This window comes from Mastacembelus armatus, chromosome 5, assembly GCF_900324485.2.
Source record: "Mastacembelus armatus chromosome 5, fMasArm1.2, whole genome shotgun sequence".
In the NCBI taxonomy this organism is placed as follows: domain Eukaryota; kingdom Metazoa; phylum Chordata; class Actinopteri; order Synbranchiformes; family Mastacembelidae; genus Mastacembelus; species Mastacembelus armatus.
Window position 1 is genome coordinate 1,322,518 of NC_046637.1, and position 22,182 is coordinate 1,344,699.

At 43.9% G+C, this 22,182-nt stretch overlaps 1 protein-coding gene across 1 annotated transcript in view; it reads left to right on the forward strand.

The window, feature by feature from the left end:
- Positions 1-3,671: 3,671 nt before the first annotated feature.
- Positions 3,672-22,182, forward strand: part of mmp24 (matrix metallopeptidase 24) — a 52,890-nt gene continuing 34,379 nt past the window's right edge. The window contains exon 1 of the mRNA XM_026306774.1: positions 3,672-3,809. Coding sequence (XP_026162559.1) covers positions 3,672-3,809 — 138 coding nt within the window. The remainder of the gene's footprint in view (positions 3,810-22,182) is intronic.

The following is a 22,182-nucleotide window of genomic DNA, read 5'->3' on the forward strand; positions in this document are numbered from 1 at the left end:
GCTTTAATGTTTTCCAATGGAGAAATGTTTGTCTGTATTGGGGTTAGCAGCTCTGCTCTGATTGGCCCAGCATGGACTGACTCTCACTCAGCAGATCACAAACAGCTGAGTGATGAGTGTGTTCAGGTGCTTTGTGATGTCCATCTGACAGAGGAAGAGCTCTGATAACCAAATGTAGCCTCACATGTTCAGCAGCGTCCCCTGTCCTCTGCAGATCCAGACATATTGACTTTTATTTACTGCAAACCCAGGATGTAGTTCAGTGGGCCAAGTCCCAGCTGGACTCAGGGTTGACTGGTGCTTTGGTGGTTTCCCTGATCAAGACTGCAGGATTCTCCACCTTCCTACCAGGCATGCTGAGTACAGCACCTCACATTATAGGGTTATCCAGGACCCCTAGGATCTAAACAGGTAAGTTCATGTTACCAGCAGCTTGGCAGCAGTGGTTGATGTAGAGGTGAGTGTGTCTGATTCTGAGTTAAAACCAGCAACTTTCCTCCTCCAACCTGTGGGCTCTTAGAGAACTTTAGTTTAATCCACTGTAAAAGATGCAAAAGCTTGAATTCAAATGAGAAATGATACTGACAGATCTGGTTTTACATGTAGGCCTTTCTCTGTTTTAAGGTAAATATTTGCTGTAAAGTTCTTGACATTGATTAGAGGGGAGAAATTTATTTATCATCACCAACACACCAGGTTACATCAGCAGTCTAGGAACTAGTTCGGGCTCTCTGCCCTCAAATTGAAATCTTGGACTTCATGCTTTGGTGATTTTATCATTTAGGTCATAATCAGGACAACACAAATAACTGAAGATTCATACAGCATGTCCTAACGTGTTTTATGAAGCCTTGGTTACATCACAGCATGGGCACAGCATGTATCATGTACTGCTGCTCTACATAGTGGACTACGCAGGGCACTCAATTCTTAATGGTTTTGTTACTACAAAATTATTTTTTAGAAAATAAATGTCATCCCGAATGGTTTCTTAAAATGTATAACAACCATCTGTTCATATTTTTTACATCCATTTATAACTGCGTTTCCGCCATTTTTCATCCTCGCAATGCATGACGGTATATTCTGCCTGTCATGGTGACCGTCGCTGCTCACTACTTTTAACAATGTACTGGGGGGAATTTTGAGGGCAGTACTTTTCAGTTACTAGCGATTCGGACACCACTACAAAATGCTACTGTCTATGAGCATCTTATTGTCTACAAAATGAATACAAATCAAGAAAAATACAACTTCCGGCTCCATCATTAGCGCGTAATTTAACACGCCGGTGGGGGTTGCTAGGCAACAGAAGCAGCGTGTCGTTACGTAGACGATATTTCCGGAAGCTAAAGCCGTCAGACAAATGTAGCTAGAGGAGTTTGATAATTTAGTCCACGTTATTGTTTATTGTCACATCAGATTTAGATTTTGCATATAAACACAGATGCATATTTTTAGTTATTGTTAATAAACATTAACAAACAATGGCACAGTGTGAGGACGGACATGAAGAATTATTTATGCATCATGTTAAGGTAACACGTTACCACTCTTGGGTAGCTAAATGTTAATTGTAGGGTAAAATAAGGTGTAACAGTCTTATTTATATTTTACCCTGCTGGTTATCAATCTGTCACAGGTTAATAACAGGACTGCCCTAGGACTTTTTAAAATGTTTCACATGTTAGTATGTGCCACCCTTCTATAGTCTATGCCCCTATTTGCCCCTACAGGAAAAAATCCTGTTGATTGGGTGACTGTTTATGTTGACTGGATGATTGGTTGGCTGTATGGATGACTGACTGGGTGACTATTTGGTCCCTCCGGGCTGATGATCTGTAGCTGTCGACGTTGACCAGGTTTCTTTCATCTTCATACGTTTAATGACTTTGTTTTTTACTTCACTGTGTTTCTCCTTGATTTCAGCTTTTACCCAAACTGGGACCTGGGAATTTTAGGGAAACAAATGCATCACTAACTATTCACTATTCAAATACTAACTCTGACTAACAGGTTGACCATCAGTCAAATTTATAGGCAGCAGCTGGTGATTGTGTGTGTGCGCGCTCGTGCGTGTGTGTAACTGAGTCCAAATCCCATCCAGAGACTGACAATGAATGTGGTGTCGTCAGCGTAATGTGTGAATCCAGAACCTGGTTCATCTTATTGGCCTGTGCACATTTTGTGTTGTAGGTGTCAGTTTAAATGGACTAAAGACATTTTTCCTTTCAGTCAACACGTAAAAACCATAAAGATGTGATGAAAACATGTTTGTAGATTTTTGCCATTACAAACTAGTGTCTCCCTGCTTCTGTAGCGCTCCTGGTGTTCGCACAGCGCTACTGCAACAACATCCATCACATGTCCATCCCTCTCCTCTCTCCTCCATCTCTCTCCTCCTCATCCCTCTCCTCTCTCCCTCCATCTCTCTCCTTCCATTTCTCCTTTCCTTCCATCTCTCTCCTCCTCGACTCTCCTCTCTCCTCCATCTCTCTCCTTTCCCTCCATCTCTCTCCTCCTCATCCCTCTTCTCTCTCCCTCCATTTCTCCTTTCCTTCCATCTCTCTCCTCCTCATGACTCTCCTCTCTCCTCCATCTCTCTCCTTTCCCTCCATCTCTCTCCTCCTCATCCTTCTCCTCTCTCCCTCCATCTCTCTCCTTCCATTTCTCCTTTCCTTCCATCTCTCTCCTCCTCGACTCTCCTCTCTCCTCCATCTCTCTCCTTTCCCTCCATCTCTCTCCTCCTCATCCCTCTTCTCTCTCCCTCCATTTCTCCTTTCCTTCCATCTCTCTCCTCCTCATGACTCTCCTCTCTCCTCCTCTCTCTCCTTTCCCTCCATCTCTCTCCTCCTCATCCCTCTCCTCTCTCCTCCATCTCTCTCCTTCCATTTCTCCTTTCCTTCCATCTCTCTCCTCCTCGACTCTCCTCTCTCCTCCATCTCTCTCCTTTCCCTCCATCTCTCTCCTCCTCATCCCTCTTCTCTCTCCCTCCATTTCTCCTTTCCTTCCATCTCTCTCCTCCTCATGACTCTCCTCTCTCCTCCATCTCTCTCCTTTCCCTCCATCTCTCTCCTCCTCATCCCTCTCCTCTCTCCCTCCATCTCTCTCCTTTCCTTCCATCTCTTCTCCTCATCCCTCTCCTCTCTCCCTCCATCCCTCTCCTCCATCTCTCTCCTCCTCACCCCTCTCCTCTCTCCCTCCATCCCTCTCCTCCATCTCTCTCCTTTCCTTCCATCTCTCTCCTCCTCATCCCTCTCCTCTCTCCCTCCATCCCTCTCCTCCATCTCTCTCCTCCTCATCCCTCTCCTCTCTCCCTCCATCCCTCTCCTCCATCTCTCTCCTCCTCATCCCTCTCCTCTCTCCCTCCACCCACCTCTCTCTCCTCTCGCGCGCGCTCGGCTGTAGCCAGGCTTCCCCAGTTGTTCCGTGACACCTCACCGAGTCTGCGCAATGGCGGCTCGTCAGACGTAGGAAACCAATAGCGCGTCTGCGCCGACGAACCGGGAGAGAGCGAGAGACGATACGCACAGCGAGAGAGGCAGAGCCAGTCAGTGAAAACACACGGGATGAAGCAGGAGCACGCGGGCTGTTTCCTCCGGTAGATCAGCGGAGCAGGAGTCTGGGAATCACCGGCGGAGCGCGGAGGGGGGGATTCTGGGGACACAGCCATGGCGACGGGAGGAGGAGGAGGAGTAAGACGCAGGAGGAAAACGGGGCTCCCGGGATTCTGCTGGAAAACCTGCTACTTTTCCATTTTGTTGTGGGTCGCTTCCGTGTGCGCAGAGGAGAAGACGTTCATTGTGGAGGTAGGCGGCCAGAGTCCCGTTCTGAGCGAGCACAACACCCACACACGGTTATTACGATGTGCGTGTTTTACCTCCACACCACTGGTACGTGAATGTGCAGGAATGAACGAGTCCTCCCTCCGGTTCTCCGTCACTTCAGCCTGGAGCCGTGCGCTCCTCGGGATGTTTTTATGCGCGTTTCCATCCTTTCGCTCACCTGCCTGCCTCCCCGCGCCACTAAAGTGATAGCCGCCGCTCCTGTCAGGAGGACGGGCGAATAAAAGATTCAGGGAAATGAATAAATGGGAAGAGCAGCGTCGCCTGGATCAGGCTCCTCGCTGGGCTCTTTTGTTTTCAGGCGCTGGAGCGACGCACGTTTCCAGCTGAATTTACTAATCACAAACAAAGGAGGCTCATCAGGTTTGACTGTTTCTGTTTGTTTGTACCGTCAGGCGTCTTTCGGCCTCTTGAGTCGCAAATATCCGCTGGTTGGGCTTTTTGCGGAGGAGGGAGTGGGTCCAACATGATGAGGTGTCGGAACTGTGTCAAATAGCCTACTCCCGCTAGAACCGGCCTCGGCGCATGGGTTGTGGCTGGTTTCCAGGCTGCTAATTGTTCTTGTTTATGTGGCTTCGGGTTGTTAATGCCACGTCTCATGTGCGCAGTTGGAAACCCAGTGACCAGTGCGCGACGTGTCTCAAGTGGCTGGAGGAGGGTCTGTGTGATGCTGTCAATAAAAACACATCAGCATGCAGAGAGCGGACAAGTGAACCTGAATGAGTGCTCTGCTTTCATGTGTTTAACAAAGCATCTCCAGACCCCCCCCCCCCTTCCCTTCCCTTCCCTTCGCTGAGTCCAAATATAGCCTCACTCCATAATTTATGGAAATGGCAGGGAGCTGGAGGAGAGAAGAAGAGAGAGGTGCAGACTGATACCTCCTGTCTAAATAAAAAAACTAGTTTGCGGACCAGGGCCAGTCGCGGTGTCAGGCTGCAGGTGCTTAGAGGAAGTTCTTTGTGTGAGCGCAGAACAAATGAGAACCTGGGAGCGTTTGATTGTGAAATGATGCTCACGGTTCGAGCGGCTGGTTCTGGTGCTGTTTGTCAGAGCCCTCCTTCAAATTTGGGTCATGCATTATGAAACCAAATGCTCGCAGTTGTCTCTGGTCTCTGTGGACATCAGTGGTGTTTGTGCTGCCACTGACACTTTGATTCAGACAAAGGAAGCGCCTGTGGCTGTGCTGCGTGTCACGGCGCCGTACAAAGGACGAGCCTGGTTTTCCCTGTGAAATCATCCCTGTGCTGTTGTTGTTCCGTGGCCTCACACGCGGCTCCTGGGCAGGAATTCTGCCCAAATTAGAGGTTCGATTAGAAAATGCGTCAGGTTTACTGTGGAGAATGTGCCATCGTCCACTGTTGAGCTGATCCTTCCCATGGTAGAGAAAACGGCTTGTTTAATTAGGAAGCATCAAACCTTCACTCTGTCGATTCATCTGAGGAGCATCAAACAGAAAACTAACCCACAGTTACAACTTCATTGTTTCTCCAAAATATCCAGTTTACATTTAAACCAAATAACTGAAGCTGAACCTTGAAGGTTAGATGATGTAACCAGGGAATATTTGACAGTTTTCCAAAAAAGAAAAAATGCTGATTGATTTTCAGTTGATGAACTAATCACCTGTTTGATTATTCCCAATATGCTTCTCTTACATGTCAGTGATCCAGACAAGCTTCATATTGGCTCTTGTTTAATTCTGAAGCAGAACTGTCTCCTTCTGTAGGGACACAGACGATGAAGCGTCTTACAGATAAAGATGCCTGTGTGAGTTGGACTATTGTTCCTACATGTTTGTCTTTATTAATCCTGGCTGCGTAAGGAATAAAGTCCTGTTCAGATGATATCAGACCATGTTTTTACGAAGCTCCTCCTCAGTCAGAATGTGCTCAGCCAGGTTTCTTTGTGTGTGGCACAACATGAAGCAGATGGTTTTTGTCAGATCTGCTCTATCAAACGTTCAGTGCAACGACAAAGACGTGTTGGTTCTGAAACTAATCTCAAATGAGGATTTCAGCGAAGATGAGGGCTCCTGCTGTAGATCCTAATTAACACTAATTATTAAATGTCCCCTCTTTCCCTTTTTATTCTAGGTTTTAATTGGTAGAGGTTTGATGGACGGGTTGTAGTTGACAGGCTGGTTGTTAGGAAGCAGACTGGATGTGTTTGTCTTTAACTCTGCTGAAATGATTATGTGCACACATGCTGAGATGTTTGTGTGACGGCTCTGGGCTGTAGCTGTGGTTGCACAGGTTGTGTCTGTGCAGCCTCCATCTTTTTCTTCTGTTTCTGATTTGTTCAGGTCTCAGCCTTCTCTTCTCCACTTCTTCCACTACGTCTAAAAAAGAACGTCCAGAGGCATGTTTATATAAGGTCTAATGTGATTTACTCGAAGGAAATCTAGGTCCTGTGCTGTCGTTGCACATGTTGAATGTGTCTGTGAAAAGACTGATTCATTCTGATCAGATTCCACCTTAACTGTTCACATGGAGCTGATCTGATCAGTGTGTTTGCAGCTTCACAATAAACTTCCTGACATGAGCAAAGTGGCTCCACCTGCTGTGAAGTGTTTACTCTGCAGGAAATACAACAGTAGAAGAAGAAGTCGGTCTGATTGGGTCGGTGGTTCTGTGGATTCTGGCTTCGTTCATCTTCTCTAACTCTTCTTTGAACAGCTGGTTGTTTGGAGCCTTTGGACCATCAAGACCTTCAACGATCCTTAAATCTTTGAAAGGCTCCAACAAAAACGTCGTATCAGCCACAGACCAGTTTGGTTTTGGTGCCTCCATGTTTCTGTCCCTCCCAGAAACACGTATCAAGTGTTGGGATCAAGTGTTTCCACGGCCAGTATCTTCCTATTGACTGAGGTGGTCACATGATGCAGTGTGATTCCTGATTGGGCTATTATCCCATTATTAGCCCCCATGTGAACACCAAGGGTGTCCCAGTGGGTCTTTCAGAGCCAGCCCTGCACAGCACATGAATCCTGGTTGTCCAGTGCACGGTCCTCACCTTCAGGGTGCTGCAGTGACAAAAACACAGCTCAGGAGCGAAGCTGGTGCAGAGAAAGCACAGATGGTTTGTTGGTTTGCAGACAAGCAGAGTGAGAGGGAGAGCTCAGGGAGAAGGAGGCGTTGCGTTCTTTGTCTGACTCACTGGTTCATGCTCCTTTGTCTGTTTGCCTGTTTACACAATAGGTCAGATTTCTGTGCTACGACTGTTTGTGGGTTTTGGAAAGAATGTTTTTGGCTCGCAGGTACAGACAACTGTTGTGTGGGCTGAAGCTGTTGTGCTGCTGAATACCCTTTTTGTGCTGATGGCTGAGCAACAGATCGACCTAATGTTCCTAACTGATCTGGGCTAACGCTGTAGCGTGATCGATGGATTACTTAATGATGACAGTGTTTCTGATCACAAACTGAGTGGTGCTCATGGCAGAACGTGGACTTTGGAGGATTATTGATGAGTTAACAAGGAGCATCTGAGATTCATGAATATTCTGATGCTGTTTTGTTCTTCACAAGCAGCAGCACAAAAACTAATCATGACGTGATTATTATTATTTTTTTCATGCTGCTTATGGTGAAAATGTTTGGAGCACTGTGACTGAGTCTTACAGTGAACCTGTGGGCTATAAAACCAGGAACACCAGTAGACTCTCTAATTTTTTGCATAAACATAAAATAAACTTTCTTTTCATTTATCAGCCGACACATACGTCAATAGAGACGAATCTGCCGTGAACTGATGTTGAAATAGAAGAATAAACAAATGAAAAGTTGAAATGGCAATAAAACGCACTGTTTGAGTTTGACTCATCAGCCTCTGTGAGTCACTCGGAGAGGAAAGCAGACACTTGACATGGTAAAAGCAGATTTGGTATAAAGTTCAGTTCTAAGCCAAAGGTAACACTGAGGTTTGTGGCCTGTTGACCTGGGATCAGTTGTAGAAAATTAAATTTTTAGCCTTTAACTTCCAAACACATAAACAAGAAGGACGTGTGTCTGCGTCCACATCCCTGAGTGTCCTGCTGTTTCCATCAGATCTGCTGTTTGTGTGTCTGTTGTCCATCAGGGACATGGACCAGGCTCCGGTGTGAACCCCCTGAGCTCCTAAACTGCCACCGTGCACAGACTGAACTCATTTGTGCTCAGTTTCCTCCAAAGCTGCTGGGTTCCCATATGTTCCTTCCAGTTTGGCTCCATCAGGAGCTTCTCCATAAATGTCCAATGACCAATGTGAAGCGTCCTGGTCTCTGATGTTTCCCACACTGAACGATGATGACAGGCGACGTGCAGAGGAGGGAGACGTTAAAACGACCACATGGATTCTGATCTGACCGTTCTGACGGAGCTCGCACACTCACCCATCGGACAGGGATCGGATCTAGGACCACATATGGAGGTGGTCCAGATCTGGTTTGGTCTGTTCACACTGTGGGAACATCAGGACTGAGTCAGTGCAGGGAAAACTTCAGCTCTGACGTGAACAGATCTGCGGAGAGTAAATAGTGGTTCTGAAGACTGAGCATCATGTCTGTCTGTGATACAGACGAGAAGCCTGGATTTAGAGGGATTTGATCCTGGGCTGAGAGGTTTTTTCCTGAGAGCAGCAGCATCAACTGTGGTCTTTTTTTTTTTTGTTTTACACTTTCTTGGCATTAAGGACAAAAACGTCTGCATGTCTGAATGACGCAGAGTGTAGCTGAGGATAATTACATAGTGATGAAGGCCCGGCAGCCGTGAAACCCGATGGTGGTGATGACAGACGGTGATGCTGTTATGGTGACGGTGGTGTGAGTGATGTTGGAGATACAGGTGGATCAGTGTGTGATGCAGATGGAGACGCTGACAGCTCAGGCAGTGAAGCTGATGGTTTTATAGGATGAAAGTGTATCCAGATCTCTCTGGGCCTGTTTCTGTGTGTTTGTCTCCTCCCTCCCAGGAGGAGAGGAGCTCAGGGGAAAGGCTGCTCCCTGGGGTGTTGTAAACACTATATTACACTCGAGAAATGGGCTAAATGAGCCTGCATTGCTGCATTTATCTGAGCCGTGTGTGTGTGTGGACCTACACTGTGTAGGCATGTGTGAATTCACGGCTGTTACTAGTAGTCTCATTGTGATTTGCCATCCTTGCACTGAAGTGGACACACATGGAGCTCGTCTTTCACGTTCACGTCTTTTTGTGCGCTCGCCACCTGCAGCGCCTCGGGAACATTTTGGCTCTTTGATGGACAGCCTCTTTTGTTTTACAGTCCTTCCTCTCTTCCCTTCTTTATTCATCTGTCTCCAGTTTTTTCACATCCCTACTCTCCGGCCATTGTCTTTGTCATCCACCTACGCACACTTCAGCGTACACGCAGTGCAAGCTGCAACAGGAAATAAGGGGAGTTGTCATCGTGCATTTGATGAGGGTATTGTGCCGTTTGTATGCGACGAGCTGGGGACAGACTGCGTGTGAAGTTTAAAGCACAGAGCAGCAGGACTGTGGTCGGTTCAGCTGAACTCCCTCAACCCACCTTTTTAAATAATCCCCATGCTTTTTAGAAACACTGTGATATAAAGTTGTGATTTTCTTCCATTTAATCTCACAAACTAATTTTACAGTGTTGACTCAAAATTAAACAGAATGTCCTTTTTTTATTTGTCAGTTGTAACTAATGAATGTTGGGAGTCGTCATAAACACACCACTGATTATGTCTGAGGACTTTCTCACTTTATAAACTCTACAGCCAGAAATACGACGAAGTCATTAAGAAAAGATAATAAACCATAAACTAAGAGGCCCTGAGATTTTCATTTTCTCCAAAGCCCCAATCAGATCATTGGAAAACTGTCTCCTCTGATCAATCAGTAACTAAACATTAGTTACATTGATGGTTTTTATCAAGTCTGCAGTGAAGGAGTCATTAATAAGCAAATCAAGTATTTATAGCACAATTAAAACAGTAATAAGCAGGTATAGGGACATTTTGTTTAATCATATATATTTTATAAATGTAACACGTTTTCTGTTATTATCTTAAATAATAGTGTTGATCACCAGTTCCATAGGTGTCAGACCACAGGTCATAGTGACAAATAAACCATGTGCTAGTTGCTTGTTGCTGCTTGATTATTGAAGCGTCAGTAAACACTTTGTTTGGCATTAATGAAGCTGCTGATTAAAGATTACACAGATATTGACGTATGAAAACAACAGACATGCAGCCGTGCTGCATAAATCAGTTCGTTTTATTTAGAAAGATGTTTCCTTTGTGCCGAGTCACTTTTTAAGATAAAGCCACTGGTGTTGAGATCAGCTTCATCCCGCCAAGAGAGTAAAAAAGGGCGAGAAGGGAACGAGTCGTTGAGTCCTGCCTCAGACGGGACGTCGGGCAGCGACGGCAGACGCTCTGAGAGACACTGATAAGAAAAACAGCCGAGCGAGACAAAAAGAGAAAAATGCAAATGAGCGAGGAGAGAGGAGAAATCCATTTTGACTGAGAAATGACCCAACAGGAGAGTGGACAGCAGGAGATAGGTTTGTCCACAGTCAGCAGGGTGCAGGAGGCAGCAGGTAGACGGAGCATTAATCTGCTGCTGCCTCCTGCACCCTGATGTGTTCAGTGTCCTCTGGTCTCTGCCACGTGACTCATACCTTCTGCAAACCTCATCTAACAGGATTAAACACAATTACAGGCAATTATTATTATTATTTTATATATTTGGACTAAGACACATTCAGTTCTGCCCATGGTTTATGGTTTTTCCAAAGGCCTGTTTGTTCTGGTTCCTGTGTCAGGTAAAATGTTGACCTGACGCTCTGAGGCATCGGTTTTTTCATTGTCTGAATTTCTTTGTGTGTTTGGATGTATTTTAATTTGAACTATGTATTAATAGTATTAGTACTAGTGAAGTATTATGAAGTATTGTTGTAGTTTGTGCAGCCTGTTTAACAGCAGCCGTAGAGGAGCGTCGGGCCGTGTGGAGCAGCCTCATAACATGAGACACTGAGCAGGACTGAAACTTAAGTGCAGCTCTAATTAAAAATGGATATCAGGCTCAGGCTGTTATGAGAGAAAGCATCCAGCTCCTCTATAAGCTCCTTGGGTGAAAGACTCCGAGCACGGATTATGTTTGTAACTGTGGAAGCTGAGATATAGATTTATTTTTTCAGCATCTTTAACCCTAATAAAACACATTTTTCTCTCCAGGATGTTTACAAGTTAAAACAAGTCAGTTATTATCCACACCTCTTATTCTATCAAGTGTCTTTTGTGTGTGTGTGTGAGGCAGTGCCGCACCACTTCAGCACCATGCCGCCCATATGTAGCTGCTTTAATGCTCGACTGTTTCCTCCTGCTGACGTTGTGTATCTGCTGTTTGGTGCTGGCAGGTAGTTGGTCAGAGTCGATACAGTCGGAGCAGTGAGACATGTTAGTTACCAGACTGATGACAAAACGCCAAAGATTCAGCGACTTGGATCATGGTTCTCAGGGTTTGATCCGTTTGTAATATAAAATATTGACTAGAGCAGCTTTAAATGCCAGGACCTGTGCCTGGACTACAACCTTAAACCTGAAGGGCCAAATAAGACCAACGGGACAGAAGTACGTCCCCCTCTTCTCTCCTGCTTCATCTCTCTGTCAAATCTCCATGGATCAGTTGATAAATCCGTTCATCCATCTGCCCGTCACTCCACATTTGTTACAACCTGAGAACTTTTACCTTGGAGTGAGGCTGTAATGATCCTACCACATCTTCAGTGCTGCGCTGTCACCTGTCAGATGTTTTCACAGCACCAGCGACAGTTCACATTAATTATTACTGTAAATGTGCCATTTTTCATCTGCAGCCCCCAAACAGACATTACACTGGCACTGTTTTTCTAGTAGATGTTAATTTCATAGTGTTAATCAGCAGCAACAGCCTTTGTCTTTTTCACTCTGTAGGTGCTCAGTAACCGTGCACGTGGGAATTAAGTGCAAACGGTGACAAAAAGGTGCTTGGATGTAAAACTGCAAAGGAACCGCACAAGATATAACAGGTCAGCTCAGCCTGTTTGCAGTAAACACGTGTAAAGCACAGAAAAACCAAAACATGGGACTTTTTAAGACAAACATTTTACTTTAATGGCCACACAACGTTCACAGGCTGCCAGTTAACGCAGTGAATACTAACACAGGCTGCACAGCCCCGACAGCCTCTGCTCAGTGTTCGAGTCAAAAGTCCCTGTTCATTCATCACGTTTCCCTGCGAGAGCGCAGGCTGCTACTTCTTGAATGTGGAACTTCCTTCTTGTTGGCTTGTGAACGTCATCTTGTCTCTCCGTTACCTCGCCCTCCCTCCAGATGTGATGCGATGCGGCGTCCCAGGAACTTACGTCATATTGGCCGATTGTGCCGAGGAAACGTTCGGTGCCTGTTGCTGGAGGGTTTGTGGCCTCTGGCTGTGTGGAAAGTGATTAATGGCTTGAATACAGGTCCCAGAGTTTGATTGCAATCACAATCATTTCCAACAACCTTCAATGGCCAGTTTGATATTTGGGAAAATGTGTTACTTCATTCTGACCTTCCAGTGGAGAGTTACAGCAGCTAAACACTGTTCCCGGAGCTGTCAGTGGGTTCGCTCATTATTTTTGTTTATTCTGTCAAACGTTATTGGACAAAAATGTTGTTTTCCACATCTGCCAGGATTTTTGGCCAGTACATCCCTAAAATTAAGGATTCTAGTTTCAAACCAATACCAGCTGCCATTGATGATGCATCAGTTTGATTCTCTCACTTCATGTCGGCTCATTTTCTAACACAGTCTGATTTATCTATATCCAGGCACTGTGTGTGTGTGTGTGTGTGTGTGCGCGTGTGCGTGTGTGTGTGTGTGCGCGCGCGTGCGTTATATGACTCCACAGACATGAAGTCATAGCTGTGAGACCATCGGTCCCACCTGGGCGTTCTTCTAAAGGGTTTCCTATTACATCACCCAGTGTGTGTGTGTGTATACCTGAGCAGAGTGTGTGTGCAGAGATTATGTTGTGTCATATATGTTACGTTTACAGCTGTTGTGATGTGTTATATGCATGTTTCTTGTAACCACGTCACATGATGCAGATCGACCATCATCCCTTTCGTTTCTCAGTCCACCAGGCAAACGTCCATTTTACTGTCTCATCTGTTTCGCTGTTTACGCTCCGAGTCTGTTTCCATCTGAGTTTTCATTCGACTAATTAGATCATTTGCTTCTGTAACTTACTGTCAAGCAGTTGTGACTTGACCCAGTCATGGCTCCAGGCCTGCCCCTAATCAATAGCAGATTATTATGGGATTAACTGACAAATCATTTTGTCAATAAATGTCTGAAAATAATAAAAAATGCCTATGATAATTTCCCAAAACCTCCTGATGCCCAATTGACCATTTAAAACAAAGAAAAGCCACGAGGGAATATTTGACATTTGGCTTAATTTAATTCAGATCTTAAACATCTGGGAATTTTCAAGGTAAAGTTCAAAGAAAATTCTCAGCCCTTAGATTCAAACTCTCTTAAAACCCATTTGAAAAGGCGTCTGACTGCGTTGTCATCAAGTTAAAATTGCGGTTGTTATTTTCGGTTTCTGGAAAAGTGACAGAGGATCTTCGCCCAACAGCAGCGACGAGTCGTTTGGCAGCTGCTTTTATCCCGAGATCCTCGCAGCAACACGACTTTAGGCATTTGAAGCTCGGATTGTCCCGCTGGGACTTGAACCTTTAACCTTTCCCGTGTTAGCGCTTGTTACTACAGTTCATCGTCAGCGTTTCTACACAGTGTGCTCTGCCTGTGCGCCGAGTCCTTCTCAAACAGGAAACTTGGCTCAGAGACGTGTGGTGGGAGTTTGTCAAACAGTTTTCACAGCAAACTGAACAGGCTGCATCTATTAGCTAATCAGAGCATTATATCTAGACACAGAGTCGATCAAACAAACATGCAAATCTAATAGGATTCAATCAGTCAAGTGCTGTTAGATCACTGGACTCTGGACACTGGTCAACCAGAGTTTAGCCCTGAATCCATCACCACCACCTGCTTCCACAATAGATCAGTTTTTCTTTGACTTGCAGTTTGAGCAGCTTCCTGCTGCCGATCAGTCACTTTAATGACTGTCTGCAGCGTGAACAGTCCCTCAGCCTGATTTACTACATCACTGCTCTTATAAACTATACTTAGCTTCTTTTAATATTAATGGCAGCTACAGCTGAGACGGAACATGCAGGAGCTGTCTGCATCTTCCAGACTCCTGTAGCTGCATGCGATTCTTTCCTTCTTAGTCTTTGTTCATGTAGAATCGGAGACTATAGTCGCCTTTGACGGCACATCGTTATAATTAATTGAAATAAACAAGGCTGGCTCTGTGGGGACCTGCTGCCTGTGTCGGTCTAGAAGGCTCATTCTGTGATTAAGATCAGTCTAAATATTACACACTGAACCTTTAAAAACTGCTGTCAAACTATGGGAACCGGCTCCGTGAGCACATGTTGTAGACTTCATGGAAAAAGTGGATGAATTGATGACAAACATATAGTTGCATTTAATGTTTGCAGCCCTAAAACATGCAGGTCATGGTGATTTTTAAAGTCCATGTGAGAAACTTTTATTTGAAATAGTCGATCTTTTCTATATTCGTCAGATCCAAAACATTTTCCCACCAAAATACACAGAACCGACGAGTAACTTTCCTCCTGCTGCTCAAAGCAAGACGCCAGGAGGCTTCAAGTCACCGGTTCGAGGTTTTCCAATTTCTTCAGAAAACCCCCTGAGCCGCCACACTAATATTCACCTGACAGATGAGAAACAATCACAGTAGGCAGCGTGCAGATGTGAGGAAGTGTGTGAGAGAACACTTCTCTGAATGTTTGTGACAAATGCGTCCCTGGCGGCGAGGAGCTGTTGAAGTGTGTGTTTGCTGCATCTTGGACAAAGAGCTTTGTGCATCAGCAGGAGGGGATGGGTTACTAGTTTGTTTATGACCGAGTTATCAGGCTTTTCGTAATAAAGGTAGTATAATGCAAAATATAGAAATGCCTTGTGTTGTTTATAACCTAACCCTGTCATGTTAAAGGCCTTTTATTGGTTTGTGTCCTGGTAATGATTTGTACCAGCTTGTTTTCAGAGTTAGGGTTGAGATATGAAACGTAATCACCAGCTGGTTTATGAACAAATGTTTGCACAGAAGTCATGGAGGAGCAGGATGGATGGTCCAGGGTTCGCATCCTGAATCCTGGCAGCGCTTTGGCTTGGACAATAAAGTCACTTAGGAAAAAGTTAGAGACAAGTCGTGGTTTTGGTTAATTCTTATTAAACATGTCACTTCTGGATTAAACCAGAGCATGACGTTTCTGTCGTACATGACAATGAGGTTTCTGAACATTTTTCACATTTTGTTTGTTTAATTCTCAAGATGTTCATAGTCAAGAAAATTATCAATATTTACTGGTCTGTCCGATTTTACATAATTTTATAGTAACTTTCAGCTTGTTGTTTCGCTATTTCACTAAATTTACCGTTTTGGTTCACCAGCGCTCTCTGGTTCTGGGTTCTGGTTCCCTGGTTCTGGGCCTCAGCGCAGACAGACACAGTCAGAGACCAGCTGGTGAACATAGTGGAGCATTTAGCAGCTAAAGATCCAGAGGATTCCCTCAGGAGGTGGTGGAGACCAAACCCAGAGCTCAAACTGAGAGAACACTGGGCTGAGACTCAGACACTGGTCCACATGGACCAGCAGGTTGGTCTGTAGCTGCTGTAGATAAACAACTAAGCAAATAAGTTGCAGGTTGAAGTGTCAAGCAAAATAAAAGCAAAATTAAATATGAATATTTTTAATCCAAAAAATCACAATGGTGGTTATTTTTTTTAGCCCTAATTCATAATATCAGCAAAGTCAGTCTTTAATCATGTAAACAGTCACAATCAAGATTAAAAAGTCAAATCAGTTCATTAGCAGTTGCAGCCAAATCCAAGGAAACAGTGTGTTGCTCCATAAACTAGGGGTCTCCACAGCCAATCATCTGCCTCCATTTAACCCTGTCCTCTGTATCCTCCTCACCCACACCAACTATCCTCATGTCCTCCTTCACTACATCCAAGAACCTCCTCTTTGGTCTTCCTCTAGGCCTCCTTCCTGGCAGCTCTAACCTCAGCATCCTTTTACCAATGTATTCACTGTCCCTCCTCTGAACATGTCCAAACCATCTCAATCTGGCTTCCCTGGCTTTTTCTCCAAACCATCTAACATGAGCTGTCCCTCTGATGTCCTCATTCCTGATCCTATCCATCCTCGTCACTCCCAGAGAGAACCTCAACATCTTCAGCTCTGCTACCTCCAGCTCTGCCTCCTGTCTTTGTCTCAGTGCCACTGTCTCTAAACCAGACAACATTGCTGGTCTCACCACTGTCTTGTCCACCTTTCCTTTCATTCTTGCTGACACTCTTTTGTCACACATCACACCTGACACTTTCCTCCACCCGTTCCAACCTGCTTGCACACGTCTCTTCACTTCTTTTCCACACTCTCCGTTGCTCTGGACTGTTGATCCTAGGAACTTAAAATCCTCCACCTTCTTCACCTCTACTCCCTGTAACCTCACCGTTCCACAGTGAACAAGAAGGGGCTCAAAGCCGATCCTTGGTGCAGTCCCACCTCCACCTTGAACTCCTCTTTTTACAACTGGCAGCTCCACCAAAATAAAAAAGATGAATAAAATATACTCAGCTCTATTATGTTTGTGTTGCTCCATAAACTAACAAAGATAATAGAGCTAAATAGATTTTAGTCATCTTTTTTTATTTCGTTCATCTTTTCAGCTTTGAGAGACAAATCTCTCTCAAAGCTGCTGTTAGTCGAGTTCATTGCTTTGAGCACAACGTGATAACTGAAGGATTTGATCTAGAAAAAGCGGCGAGTTATTGCTTTTGCTCGCTCAACCCCAGCCACGTTTTTACAGACATTCATCCACATGTATTCCTCATATTTTTATATATATATATACATATTCCACATGTAATTCCTCATAGCTTGCACAGGAAGGAAAAAGCCAGAGTTTTTTACTATCTGATAAATTTGATCAGATCAGAGATTATCTATATCTTTTCCTGCCGTCTTGCTCATATAAACGTGTTAGAGAGCCAGAGTGCAGAAACAATGGGAGTAAATTTCATTATAACATCTGGAAATCTGCCTTTTCATTCCCAGACTTCAGCCAGAGTTACCTCCCTGACAAAACGAAGCCGACTCCTTTTCATTTTCTGTCCAAATATAAAACCGCGTCTGCAGACATCAGCACCGTGGGTGTCACAGCGAACGGTGATTTCATTCATTAATCACTCACTGTTCGGCTCCACAGTCTGTGTTGACTTTTTATTTCTGCTTGTGCGTTTATTGTTTGCAAGAACATGAAGAAGTGAAGCTGCCAGGGAGGTGAGCACACAGACTCCAGAGTCACTGCAATTTCACAAAACCTCCTCTGATCAAACAGGACTTTTTATCCTGCTCACAGGAACTGAAACTCTACTTTTTAACAAGCTATTTGCACTGAACTGCAAGTGTGAGGTATTTGTACTTTACAGTATTTTACAGTTTTAAATATGCATAAATAGGACGCACTGCTTTAAAAAGGTTAAAACAGTCTCCACTGTGACCAACTGCAGCAGTTAAATCTCACATGAAAACATAAATAATAATCAAACATATAATATAGAAACACCATCTATTTTCCTTTTGGCTTATAAATATTACTTAAAATATTTGTAATGCAGTATTTTCACGCTGCAGTATGGCTAGTTCTCCCAAAGGAAATGATCCGCATACATCCCCATAATAACTTATTTACTTTTTAAAAATCATCAACCAAAATGTGTCTGTAGCAAGTTGGATATTAAATGTACACCAGTTTGTTTTTATGCTCATTTTTACTTGGGCAGAAAAACTGCTGAGTGTAAATGCTAGAAATTAAAAGCAGTCAAAAACATTTCATGCCTGACTGAGAAGAAGCTTTTTAAATATATATTTATTTATTTATTTCAACGAAAAGCAAAAGACACCAGAGTGCCCTGGAAATAAATGTTGCTAAGTTAATGTTAGATGAGCAGGGCAGCACTGAATAAATGTTTGTTTGTATGAATCAATCCTAATATTCATTTAGCAGCAGTGGATGAAAACATGTTTGATCTGCATGTTCACATCCAAATATTGTGAAATATTTCTGTTAAATGTGTTTTTCATTTATTGGTCAGTTGCTCAGTGATTAGAAATGTTCTGATATAAAAAAATAACCTTTCAGATTTAAAACAATAATCAGTTTTTACTGTGTGTCTGTACTGAAAGTCAAAAACTGCAGTTACAGCCAGTTTGACCGTGAATCAGTCGCTAGTTGTTTTTCAGCCCTGAGTACTGTCTGCAGGTATTTTGCTGCGTTCACACAATGTCAGCAGAATGGGAAGAGGGAAAAACTCCATGTTCACACGTTATTGAAAACATAATCCCTGGCACTAATTGTGCAGTCACACTAGATAAACATCTTAAATCTTCAAAATCCTAAGCAGTTTTAAGCAGCATTCAAAACCAGACACAAACAGTGTGCCAGTGTGTTAATGTTGGATTTTATTTGGATGGAGCTGCCTGTGGTGCATGTGCAACCTTTCTGCCAAAGGTTTGGGGACATGCCATCAGAAATTCCCATAATCTCTGACTCACAATTACAAACTGAATGGGTTGAATTGGTGTGAATGATTTTTTTTTTTTTTTAACCCCAGTGTAAATGGAATCAGATGGATGTGCCAACAGGCCTACAATCAGCCAAAAGGGTAGATATGACATATTTTAAACACCGGTTTCTTGTAATGATGCTGAGGAGCAGCAGAAAGCCCTAAAAATAAAAAGACCTAAGAGTGAGCAGGACAAGGATTGTACAGTAGTCAGAAATGTAAGAGGCAAAATCCATAATTTCTCACCAGGAGTCATTTAAGACGAGATGAGTTTCCTTCTTTGGTGTAAAGTAAATGTGGTTTGGCTGAAGCTGAGAAATCGGGGGCCCCCAGTGCAGCCTGGTTATGTGCACCTCGTCTCTAATGCGAGGTACAGAGTTTGATACCAGACAGGAAACATCTGAAAATAACTTCAAAATAAAAGGCAGAAGCAGCCTAAAAAATGTATAGGGTTTGGTGGCTCTGATGTAAAAACAGATTAAAATGTTTATGAGGAGCGACGCATTTAAAAAAGGCATTTTCCATGTTCTTGGACTCCTAAGTGCTTTTCTGTGTGTCATCCTTTCATTTTTAATCCTAATCTTTGGACGACCTCTTACATCTTGCAGTTGATACCTAGAAAAGGAGCAGAATTTATCTGCAGTGCACTGATATTTTTGTCATGAGAGTAAATTGTTCCAAAAAAAAAAGCAGTTTTGAAACCATGATTTTGGGTCTCGGAGCTTGTAATATGCATGTTTTAGTATTTTCTGACATTTCACAGGCCAAACATTTCATTGATGTACCAAGAATAAACCAGTCATACGAAGAACAATAAGTACTGAGGAGTACACGTTGTATATTTATCCTGTTCTGTAGCTCACCTCATGTCTTTAGCGCAGGCCAGAACGTAGTGGAACACTTTGAAGTGGTTTCACAAACTAAAATTAGAAGAAATATTGGGAATGCTAAACAACCCACTTATCTGGCCAAACACACACCGTTTGGACAGGGAAAGTGCCTGGCGGGTTGCACTCAAGCTGAGAGCCGGTAAATAGTTTAGCAGGGGGAGATAAGGTCTATTTTTATCACAGCAGACAGACGGAGGAGACACAGTGGCAGGCTGACGCACAGGTTGAGGCGTCAGAGACGGAGAACGGGCCCAGAGACAGACAGACAGACAGACAGACAGACAGACAGACAGAGATGCAGCCAATCAGGTCAGCAGACAGGCAGGTGGACGTAGATGCGAACAGACAGCCTGTGGCAGGAAGCCTGAGAGAGGAAACCAGGGGCACACAACCCGAGCACAAACCTCTGCATGAGGAGGAGGAAATCTCTCTTTATGTGCCCATAAAATAATGCCCATATTATTAAAATGTGTGGCTTTGGTGCTTAGTTTTACCTCAGTAGTTTTGTTATTGCCGTGTCATATAAAATAATAAAGATGAACACGCACTAAGCGTGTGTAATTTATTTTTATAGCCAGCATTTGGACCACACCTGGTCTTTCTCAAGGTAGGCTGAACACCAGTGTCGCACAGTTTTATGAACACACACAGAGCTAGAGTTGAGCTCATCACTATGGGAAAAGACAAGAAGCACAATATGCTCAGTCTGAGCTAAAGAAGGACTATAAACCCTTTTATTGATTGATACGTTTGGTTTGAAGTTCAGGTCTAATTTGATGCTGACACTGGGATAGGCTCCAGCAGATCCCTGGGACCCTGGTTAGGACTAAGGGGGTATAGATGATGGATGGATGGTTAAAGTTACAGACTATATTTTTTATTATTAGCTGTTAGCCACTTGCTAGTTAGAATGTGGTTCAGCTTTTTAAATAACTTCATATTTGTTTTTATAAATGTATAAGTAAATAAATATAAACACAGCTTCACTCTAAGACAAGGGGAATCATGGGTAGATAAAAACTGTGTGTCTCTGTTTCTGAAGGTTTTATGTTGTTTCCAGTGGCAACAGATACAAACCGGATGCTGCGTCCGTCTACAGAGCAGCAGTGGAAGTGGGTTGGGTTGTAGGACAACATTTGGGCTGGAGGTGGCTGTTTTGACTATGCTTTTTATGTAATTTATGTAAGTGAGTACATGAGGAGGAAGAGACAGAACGTGAGTGGTGGAGAGAGAGAGAGACGAGTTAAATGGAAATGTGGTCTGTGTTTACTGGAAGAAGATGCATCTACGTGCACGTTCAACCACAATAAGAGCCTCTTTCTTTCATGTATGATTGAGATTCCTCACCCACTCTGGCAGCTCCTGCCTTCCAATGCTGTGTGAAAGTGGTCGGCCCATAAAACGTCCATCCTGAGACCTAGAGAGGGACATAAAGCAGAACAAGGGGAAATGATGCTGTTTTAAAGGATTTCGTTCGTGCTTTTTCTGCTTCCTGTTATCTAGTTGACAAATAGATCTGCTCATTCTCGCTTTAGCACATTGCTGTATAGTGACTGTTCTAATTACAGTCACCTGTTTTCCATTACCTCTGTCACTCACGTGCCCAGTGTTACTCTGGTTACTGGTTCTGTAACTCGTGTTTTGGACTCTACTGCTGGATCCTGCCTTTTCTCAGCCTTCGGTCAGTTTCCTGTGCTGAGCCGTCTCTGCCTTTTTGTTTCCTCTGACAGTATTTTCAGTCCTGACACTAAGCCTGGTAGCTTACTGCACTTTGTGTGTTCTCCTTAGTCATAAATAAATAAACCGGTTGAGTGTGAGTGTGTATCTCTGTGTGTCTTGGTTGGACACACAGTCTTTGTCACTCTCAACTGGTCAGACACACGATAACGCACAGGACAGTGGCGGCACCATCCATGTGGGCAAACTAGGCAAGTTACCTCGGGAGTTTGCGTGTGTGTGTGTGTGTGTGTGCGTGTGTGTGTGTGTGCGTGCGTGTGTGTGTGTGTGTGTGTGGTGGTATGGTATGTTGCAGGTGGGGGGGGGGGGGGGCATGATGGTGTTTTGTATACACAGACCTGATCTCCATCAGAGTTGCTCACTGGAGCAAACGTTAGTCCAGCTGCTGGAGACAGCTGTGCGTCCTCCTGCACATCTGTCAAATACTGTCACACCAACTTCATCAGTGCAGGAACTTTTTTATCTCCTCTGGTAAACTGCACAAACACACTTTCTCTCTTCCACTGTATCACTTTAGTGCTGATTATGCTGAAGCGGGTTTAATTAGAGTAATGCTTGAGTGTTAGCAGTGCAGCTACAGAAGTGCTGTGACACAGTGTTTTATAGTGCTGTCAGGAAGGGATTTACAGGGTTGGAAGCATTGTGGAAATCATTACTGGGAAAGTGCAACAGTGTAAATGTAGTTTTATGTTTTATTGGCTAAATCATAAATAAATTGAGAGTATAATTTGGTTTAGCAAGGAAACGACAAAAGAAAAACCATGCATCTTGCAGCATCCTGGTGCCAGCAGCCAGAATTCAATGAAAGACCTGATCATTAATTTACCCTCAACTTTGGTCCAACAGTATTTTCAATCTTATCTCTTCAATTCAATTCAGTTTTATTTGTATGGCACCAAATCACAATATAAATCATCTCAAGGCACTTTACAAAAAACTAAAAAGCCAACAAATCCCTTATGAGCAGCACGTGGCGACAGTGGAGAGGAAAAC